Source organism: Kryptolebias marmoratus, linkage group LG16 (genome assembly GCF_001649575.2).
Source record: "Kryptolebias marmoratus isolate JLee-2015 linkage group LG16, ASM164957v2, whole genome shotgun sequence".
NCBI lineage: Eukaryota > Metazoa > Chordata > Actinopteri > Cyprinodontiformes > Rivulidae > Kryptolebias > Kryptolebias marmoratus.
The window spans coordinates 171,168-181,019 of NC_051445.1; the positions used below are offsets into that span (position 1 = coordinate 171,168).

The following is a 9,852-nucleotide window of genomic DNA, read 5'->3' on the forward strand; positions in this document are numbered from 1 at the left end:
AGGCGATTTCGGACATTTGCCCAAAGCGCCACCTAGTGGACGGTGCGGGAAGTGCGCGAGAAATGCCCAGGAAGTGCGCAAGAGTGTAGAGGGCGGTCGCCAGGGTTCCCGCGGTCGCCATAGGCCGAAGCGGCGCTATGCTGCGAGGGCCATCCAACGCTGCTCGTTATTATTATTATTATTATTATTATTAACTGTAGATGATGGATATTCCATTACTTTTTATTGAGAAATATTATTCTGAAATTGTTATAATGGTTTTTCAAAGACTGGTGAACCTCTCCTCACCTTTACACCTCTCTAAAATGCTCTTTTTATATCCAGTCATCCTACAGACCTGTTGCCTATTAACCTTATTAGCTGCAAAATGTTCCTGTTTTTTATTTGTATCCCTTAATTTACAGGCTTTTGTTGCCCCTATCCCAACTTTTCTGGAAGGTGTTCCTGACACAAATTACTTCATTAGTTTCAAAAATGAAACAACTACTTTTTATGTTTACTGTGTTCCATTATAAATATAATATGGGTATTTCACCTTTAGGAGTTCACTGTATTTATCATTAATTGAAACAAGTGTAGCATTTAATTTGTTCTCAAACGCAGAGTAACAGTGTGCCATTTTGTTTTTCAGACTTGAAAACTCCTTTTCTTTAAATTTTAGGTTCCGTCAGTCGTTGTTTATAGTCAAAGTCAAAGTTATTGTCAATCAGACTATGCAACAGTACATTACATAGAGAACTGAAATTGTGTTTCCCCAAACTCCAAATGTGCAACAGATACTAAAACACTAACTAAGTATAGACATAGCAAAATTGACATCTATCTAAGTACAAGACTAGGTATAAGACATATAGTACAGAAGGAAATATCAGTAACAAAAAAGACACAGTCAACACAGCAATAGAATACAGTGAGCGCATATTCCAGACTATCCAGTGTTACTAAGTGGTCAGTTCAGTGTGTTACGATAGTGCAGCAATCCTGAGATCAGCAACAACATGTGCAAGGTATGTGACAAAGTGCAGAGTGCAGAGCAGCATGGGCATGAATGGGATGTAACAGTTCTGTACAAGAAATGTGCAGTAGTTGGTCTATGGTGTGTGTGTGTGTGTGGNACAGACCCTGCTGAGACCCCTTACAGACCCCGCTGAGACCCCTTACAGACCCCACTGAGACCCCGCGCAGACCCCTCACAGACCCCACAGAGACCCCTTACAGACCCCGCTGAGACCCTGCACAGACCCTTACCTATGATGCAGAAGGAGTAAAGAGATAGCTGCTTCCCCAGCAGGTCCATGCTCTTCTGCAGAGGAGTTTTAGGAGCCTGAAACAGGAAACAGGAAGCAGCTTCAGCAGTTACCATGACGATAGCATCAAAAGGAAGAAGCTCAGATATTTAATGAAGCAGATCAGGATCAGAACCGGATAAAATCAGAACCAATTCAGATCAGGTTTTATATTTTATTTAATGAGACTTTCAGGACCAGTTTGTTTGATATACGTGATGATCACCCCCCCCTTTTTAGAGCGAGAAATAAAATAATAAATGAAATTCCTCTAACTCAAAGCTTTGGGTCTGAAATGGACTTTTCTGGCCCTTTTTAGGTCACATGTTCTCAGCCAGCTCAGACAATTAAAACAAGATCAGATTTAGAAAAACTCACGTCTTCAGCTTGCATCATCTTGAAAATCTCCCCAAACTCGGAGTCCTCTCCGGTTCCGATGACGATGCCCTGAAGAAGAAACCGAGCAGATTTCAGGACTTCACACCTCCAGACTCTACAAATCTGACCGAAGGACTAACGGGTCCTGCTGGCACCTTGGCTTTGCCGCAGCGGACCAGCGTCCCCATGAAGGCGATGTTGTTGCGGGACGCGATGTCTCCGTTGGTGGCAGCTGGCTGGTGGGACGTGGATTTGGAGCTGGGGGTCGTCTCCCCCGTCAAACTGGACTCGTCCACAGAGAGGTCGCTGGCCTGGAGGAGGACAACAGAGACTGAGCTTCACCTGGACCAACAGGTAAGCAGTTAGAAACAAAGATCCTTTGGGATTAAGAACAGTTTACGGATGTCTGATTTCTCGTTCCATCACCTGTAAGGTGCAACACCTGAGTCAGACAGAAATCTTGTTGTACCTCAAAGAGACGGAGGTCTGCAGGAACCCGCTCCCCCACTGACAGGCAGACGGTGTCTCCAGGAACCAGCTCCCGCGCCAGCAGGTGCTCCAGGTGTCCGTCCCTGATGCTGAGAGGACAGATGGTTTTACTTTCACCTTCATTCACCTTCAACAGGAAAACTGGGGAAGATTTCCAAAACCTCTACAGCAGGGGTGACCAACCCTGGTCCTCAGGGCCACCATCCTGCATGTTTTCCTTGTTTCCCTGCTCCAACACACCTGATTCAGTGGTTAGATGACCTCTTCATGTCCTGCAGAAGCCTGTTAATCACATCAGGTGTGTTGGAGCAGAGGAACAGGTAAAACACACAGGATAGTGGCCCTGAGGACCAGGACTGGACACCCCTGCTCTAGAGTTACTAAAACTAAACTGAAAACGATTCAGGATGCCTGTGATGATTTGACTCAGATTTTTGTGAACATGTTGGAGGACTGAGAGCAAACTGAGAACGTTTGGAGACTCTGCCCACTAACTCGTCTCCAACAGCGGCGGCCCAGCGAGAGCCTGGCTTCAGTTCCACCACAGAAGAAGAAGAAGGATCCTCCCAAAGAAAACTCACCAGTGACATTCTGGAGGAACCAGCTTCCCGAGCTCCTCTAAAGACTTCTCTGAGCGATACTCCTGCACACAGCAAGCAGCAAACACAACAAGGCTTCAGCATCTGCACGTGCACGCGCACACACACAGAAACCCTCCGTCTACCAAACATTCACACAGAGCAGAATTCTGTTTTATCCTAAAATGAGGCAGACAGAAAACAGATCATGTGATTGTTCGTTGTCATGGTAACCAGACAGGAAGTACCTGAACGAAGGCGACAGTCACCACGATGATGATGGCCTGGTAAACAAACAAACAAACATTCAGGACGGATCAGGTTTTATTCAGGTATACCTCATTTTATTTTAGGATTTCTAAATAATAAAGACTTTTGTTTTGGCTGAATCTGAAGATTTTATTCTCAGACATCATTTCTCTCAGCATCACATAAAAACAGCTTAAATTACCTAATTTTAGCCAAACTGAGACTCCAAATCTTCTTCATTTCATTTATTCAGACAAAAGGTGAGGAGAACAGGTCAAATCCAACGTACCACTGTGATGCTGATGGCGTCATCGAACTGGTGCATGATGATGCTGATGACGGCCGAGGCCAGCAGCAGCAGGATGAGAGGATCTTTGAACTGAGGAGGAGGAGGACAAGTTCAGACCGATGAAGATACCAGAGGATCCTCAGGACGGTCAGGAGGATCATCTGAGACAAACTCAGCCTGAGTTTAACCAGCCTGAGTTTAACCAGCCGGGGTTTAACCAGCAGACTGGTTAGAGAGCAGCAAACTCGCTGAAACCCTCAGGTCCCCAGCTGGCCTGCAGGTCGTCTTTAGGAGACAGAAGCTTCGTGACGCTCAGCTGATTCTGGTCTGACGAGGTTGCAGAGAAGGAAACCTGAAATCTACGTGAAGTTTTATTTTACCGCCTGAGTTTCCTGGAATCTAAAACTGAACAAACAGATTCAAGTCATCTGGAACAGATACGTCAGACTCTGGTGTTGTTAAACATCCAGAGTTTAATCAAAGACACCAAGTTTGAAAAAGGTTTATAAAAACATCTACAGCAGTTAAACTTTATATGTTTAATGATAAATAAACAACTGTGTGTTCTTTCTACACCAGGAAGTTAAAGTCAGAGGAATTCCCCTGAATTCTTCCTCTTTAGCTCCTCGTGTCTCACAGGTTGGAGGATATAAATGTGTGTTTGAGTTTTATTACAGCCGTCAGAAGCAGGACGATGTTTTCAGCTGCAGGATTCAAATGACCTGGTTTCCTTTCTGACGGCAGGACGGAACAAAGTGGAACAGATTTAACCCTTTAGTGCAACAGCCAGCTTCCAGTTTTATCTGGATCAAACAAACCGGAACACGTTTTGGTTAAATAAATGATGTCAGGTGGTTTCCAGAACTGGTCAACAGGAAAATTAAACTCTGAACGTTTCAATAAGAAACCAAGAGGAGGAGGGTCTCAGGTGTTAGAGCTGCTTTCAATTACCGGCTCCACGCCAATTAACACCTGAGCGTGTTAACGAGCCGACAGGAAGCTGACCTGAAGATGTTTCACAATCAGAGGGAAAGGTTTGACATCAGAAGACGTTTTAATGGACCAGCTCCTGTTTCCTCCTTCAGGCTCCGCTCTGATTCGTCCCTCTCTCCTCTCCTGATGATTTTCTAAATTTAACTTCTGAGCTGACAGCGTCTCTGTTTCTCCTTCCTGGATAAAAACAGATGAGCATCAGAGGCCCTCAGGCTGCCTCCTCTGATTCCCTGCTCCTTCGCTCTTTATTCGGGATGATGAACGGATTACTGTCATGTGATCATTTTAACATGACTGAACAGAACCAACAGTCTGAGGGGCCTTCAGACGAGTTACCAGGAGCCAGAAATGGACCTCCTCCTCCTCCTCCTCCTCCTCCTCCTCAACACGATGAAGAAGCTGGTTTACCTGTAAGATGTATTTCTTCCATAGCGGCTCCTCCTCGCTGATGTCGAACTCGTTCCAGCCGTGGTAGGTCCTCCTCCGGTCCACCTCCTCCTGGGTCAAACCCTGCTGCAGGTCAGCCTGAAAACACCGACGTGACACCGTGACGGCCGGTCTACAGCCTCACCTGGACAGGTGAACAAGCCTCATATATGAAGCCTTTGTTTGCATGTTAAAAATAAGAGCCACAGGATAAAAAAACAAATGTGCTTTTGTTTTTAAAGAGTTGACTGAGATCATCATCATACCTGCTTATCTGTAAATTATCATCTTCTCAGGTAATAATTTGACCTCTGAGCCAAAAAGCCACACATACCTGCAGGACACACGCGGCTTCGTTAACCGGGAGTTCACTGGCTTTTCTGGACGTTAGTACCGGGACCATGTTCTCATCTTCACTGCAGGGCTGGCTCTCAGACAGCTAAACATGAGACACAACAAACAGGTTCACAGCAGATCTGAGCAGAACAACGCTCTTATTCTGAAAGGACATTCAAAACCGAGCAGTTTTTATTCCAGGAAATTCTATTAATGTGTCTAAAAACTGCAGATTACTTTCCAAAACCAGTCAAACCTGTGATGCTGAACTGAAACCTTCAACCTGTGACCTGCAGCGCGTTTCTCAGGTCCAGTTAATGTTTACAGTCTGATGAAGCAGACGTTCCACCACTTCAACCCGTCAACAGACACCTGAAGCTTAACGCCTCTCCACCCAGAGGAGAGTTCATCTGCACGTCCCGGTCGACACGCTGCAGGGGACCGAACCCCCGAGCCTCTGACCGAAGGCAGCCCGCCTCACTGCTGAAGGAGGACAACGGTAGTGGCAGTAAATTAAGGGTTAAAGTATTTTTACCCAAACTGGTTCATCTACATGTTTTTACAACAGAACCAGACCCAGTCATGTGACCCGTCAGAACATTTGACTGGAAGATGAACTTCTCCCAACCTTCACAGAGCAGCAGACCGAGTTCCCGTTCGGACCGCAGAGTTCTCCTGAACTGACTCACAAACCGCAGCGTTTCAATCCAGCAAGAAGAAAAAACCCGACAGACAGAAAGGCTGAGAGGGTCTGTGTCCGTGAGAGGCATCCAGCCGGGTTTCCAACCCTGGAGGCTCGCTGTCCTGCACGTCCCTCACGTCCCTCACTGTCCTGCACGTTCCTCGCGTTCCTCTGCCCTAACAAACACTTCACACTGATGACTTCAGAACAGACTCCTGATGAACTCAGTGACACCTAAAACACAGGATTGAGAGGAGCGAGGAGCGCTGAGGAGGCCGAGGTGTGAGGAGGAATCCAGAGGAGGGAGGAGGAGCGAGGAGCAGCGCTGCATGGTATTATGGTGTAGTAATAAGTTTTCCAACAAAGAAAAAATACGTTTCAGAACCTGCAGCTGTATTAAAGTCCTGCTGCCTTTAAAGAAGTCCAAGTAAAGAAAGTTTGTTTTTATCTGAGAACCTTTGGGTCCAACAGAACCAATAAACTGTTTTTAAAGAATGAAGGAGAAACCTGATGTTTTATCTGCGTCCTTCTTTCCTCGTTTCCTACAAAGGTGAGGAACTCTGAAGCAGGTGGAGATGTTTCTATGACAGGCGGGTTTAAAGAACAATCAGGCTGTGGGTGTGCCGATGATTCTTCTGCAGAACAAACAACCCGTTTGTTCTTTGAACAACCTGCTGAAGAGAAAGACTTAACCCTCTTCTGAGAAACCTTTGTCTCGCTGCAACAACAATCACGTCTCTGAAAGCCAAAGTTTCTGTCTGTGGGTCTCGTTGTTACCAAAATATCAGGTGGATTTTAATGAAACTTTCAGGAAGTTATCACAGGATGTACATCTACAACTGATTAACTTTTGGAGCCAACCCAATTCATGATGGCTGCCACAGCTAACTGACCCTAAAAAAGAAAAATACAAAAATGTAAAACTTCAACTTTCCAGATATTGAGCTAAAATAGAGCGTGGTAGTAGCTGAGGGTCATTCACAACACATACTGTCAGTGCTACTCGGTGAGTAAGAGCCTAAAACTTTGACATTAACTGGAATGAAACATTTAAAATTAGTGCGTTTAAATCAAGAAGTTCTTTCAGGTCAAAATTGTAGAAAATGTTGTTTTCCTCAGATAAAGTTCAGGGTTACTCGCCTCCTGCTGGAGCATTTCATCTGGATCCTTCTTCCTCCGGCGGAGAAACGAACAGAAATCAAACATTTTGTAAACAGATGTGTTCCCACAGGAAGGATTAACTCGATGTGTGACTGGATGAAGGACGAGTGCGGATATAACACCGGTCTTTAAGCTGACACAGAAGCCAAACCCTGAGAGAAGAGGAGTGAAACCATCACACCTCCCCCCTGCAGCGCCGGCACAGCCTCCACTGTGTTTACCCGGCCAATCAGCAGGCCCCTCACTGTGCCCGGCCAATCAGCAGGCCCCTCACTGCGCCCGGCCAATCAGCAGGCCCCTCACTGTGCCCGGCCAATCAGCAGGCCCCTCACTGTGCCCGGCCAATCAGCAGGCCCCTCACTGCGCCCGGCCAATCAGCAGGCCCCTTACAGTCCACACACTGACGTCAGCTACACAACAATAAGAAGCTGAGAACCCTCAGTGACTGCTGTCAGTCAACGTTCCTCCAGAACCTGAAATATCAGAGTCTGAAGTGACACACCAGCTGATCCGGTCTTCACCGCCTGTGATCCAGAGCGTCCCTGGAATCTGTTGGCCTGGGTGTTGGCCCGGGCCAACCGTTCTCCAGAATTTCCGAGGGTCTTAAAGTTTGGTTGTTTTTTTCTCTTAGTTTCAGTTTTTGAACTTGAACATTTTCTCCTAACTTTGACCTTTGACCTTAACCCTGAGCTCATTCAGGTGTAAACCGGCCCTGAGACTCAGGAGTTGAACTAGAGCAGCGTGGGAACGGGAACAGAACGTGAGCTCCTCGGGGCTGAAACCTGGACCGACAGGTTAATCTGGCTGCTGCTGCTCGTTTATTAATCAGCTGCTTCATCATCATCTGACCTCATCTCCACACAGGAGACAGTCCTTTCATTCAATCACAGCACAGCTTCAGGTAAACATCAGGTGAGGCTTTCTCAGGTGGGACAGACTGAACACCGACAGCCTCACGGGCTGCTTCTGTACGCTGTAATGTTTCCGTCTGGAAATCAGAGGAAAACATCCTGTTGTTTAAAAATAAACTGCCAGAAAGCCTCTAAGACTGACCAAGTGCCCAGCAAGCCGAGCGTCTGCTCCAGGTTTTAGACCACGGCCCGTTTTTGTGTGCACATCCTCATCACGTGGTTTCAGACCGGGACGTTCGGGGCTGTCAGAGCTCAGGTGGCTTCAGAAGGTGATGCTGAAGGAGCAGAAGTAGGCGCCTCTGTGACCCACGAGGGGACGCTGAGAACCCCGCAGACCAACCAGTGACACCTCAGTAACACGCACCTGCAAACCTTCAAGCTAACTCAGGCAAAAATGAGTAAAAACAAAGTCTGCCGTCTCGTATGAAACCGGTCTGAAGCCGCGGCGCAGCGCTGGAAACCACAGAGTTCAGCTCGTTCAGGAGATGCATGAAGTGACCTTTAAACATTTTTAACAAATAGTTTCTGTTCTTCAGTTCTTTCAGTTGTTTTTGAAATCTACTTCAGAATACTTCTGCTAATGCTAATAATCCAACTAGCATTTTAGCTTTTAGCTGTCATGGTTTGAACAGCTCCGTTTCAGCTCAGAAACACTTTCTCTTCTTACAGCTGTTTGTTCACTTCAGCCATCATCAGCCAGGCTTTTATTTTATGAGTCAGAAGCTGAAACGTTTGGGAGTCTGTGTTCAAACGAACAAATAAAGCAGCTGTCTTTGTATAAAACTTCTACAGTCAGTTCAGTGTCAAAGGTCAGCAGGTTTTTCTGTCCATAAAATACAAAAAGTCAAATTAAATTTCAGATTTCAGCAGCATGTGAGCCGGCCTATAAACCTGCTGACGGTAAATCCAACCAAAGGTGGTTTGAAAGACTTCCTGCTGTGGAGAAGCAGCGAGCTGGATGCTGAGGACATCCATCAGCGGGACGGGGGGACACCAGCGGGACGGGGCGGGGGGGCGGACACCAGCAGAAACACGAGACTCAGATCCGCCTCACATCCTCCTGCCTGGCTTGTTTTCAAAGATAAGATCTTATTGCTGCTCTTCTGCCTCTGAAAACCACCAGAACACCTCCTTCAGTCAACACAGCTTCCTGTCACTTTGACCTTTGAACTCATCAAACTACAACACAATTCAGCTCCTTGTTCCAACGAGAAGATAAAGAGTTAATGACTTTAAAACCTCTAAACCAGAACTGCTGTAAAAATCCTTCAGGTAAAGTCTCTAATTTTAATTAGACTTCTGTTCTCAAACTGAGGAGAAATCTAAAAGTTACAGCAGCGTCTCCTGAACGAGCCGAGAACTCAACCGTTTGTCTCCTTCAGCCACAAGACCGAGGCTGCTTTTAGACGCAGCCGAACGTTCGGCTGCGTCTAAAAGCAGCCGAAGGTTCAGGAGCAACTGAAGGAAGAACGGCTCACAGCTGCTCAGAGAGGAGCCACAGATGGACACCTCCTCCCCATGGAGGACATCCCCACAGACGCCTCTTCCTCCTCCTCATGGACACATTCTCCTCATGGACGCCTCCTCCTCACAGACACCTCCTCATGGAGCCTCCTCCCCACGAACACCTCCTCCTCATGGAGCCTCCTCCCCATGGATGCCTCTTCCTCATGGAGCCTCCTCCCCATGGACGCCTCCTCCCCATGGACGCCTCCTCCTCATGGACGCCTCCTCCCCATGGACGCCTCCTCCCCATGGACGCCTCCTCATGGAGCCTCCTCCCCACGAACACCTCCTCCTCATGGACGCCTCCTCCTCATGGACGCCTCCTCCTCACGGACGCCTCCTCATGGACGCCTCCTCCCCATGGACGCCTCCTCCTCACAGACACCTCCCCATGGACGCCTCCTCCTCACAGACACCTCCTCATGGAGCCTCCTCCCCACGAACACCTCCTCCNGGGGGGGGTGTTAGATCCTTCTGTTCAGGGTGTGTTCAGCAGTCTGATGGCCTGTGGGAAGAAGCTGTTGCTAAGCCTTGTGGTCCTGCAGCGCATACTGCTGTAAAGCTTGCC

The 9,852-nt window shown here is 47.4% G+C and overlaps 1 protein-coding gene across 2 annotated transcripts in view; it reads right to left on the minus strand.

Moving 5' to 3' along the window:
- atp2c1 (ATPase secretory pathway Ca2+ transporting 1) overlaps positions 1-9,852 on the minus strand; it is a 27,938-nt gene that overhangs the window by 15,237 nt on the left and 2,849 nt on the right. The window contains exons 1-10 of one of the 2 annotated variants that reach the window (XM_017439936.3): positions 6,847-7,137; positions 5,023-5,127; positions 4,671-4,787; positions 3,270-3,359; positions 2,980-3,015; positions 2,735-2,796; positions 2,134-2,242; positions 1,820-1,975; positions 1,665-1,733; positions 1,249-1,324 (exon numbers count right to left, since the gene is read on the minus strand). In XM_017439936.3, the coding sequence (XP_017295425.1) occupies positions 1,249-1,324; positions 1,665-1,733; positions 1,820-1,975; positions 2,134-2,242; positions 2,735-2,796; positions 2,980-3,015; positions 3,270-3,359; positions 4,671-4,787; positions 5,023-5,127; positions 6,847-6,912 (886 nt within the window). In that variant the 5' untranslated portion in view covers positions 6,913-7,137. Of the gene's footprint in view, positions 1-1,248; positions 1,325-1,664; positions 1,734-1,819; positions 1,976-2,133; positions 2,243-2,734; positions 2,797-2,979; positions 3,016-3,269; positions 3,360-4,670; positions 4,788-5,022; positions 5,128-6,846; positions 7,138-9,852 lie in introns of those variants that run through there. The other variant, XM_037980146.1, reaches the window with a different exon arrangement.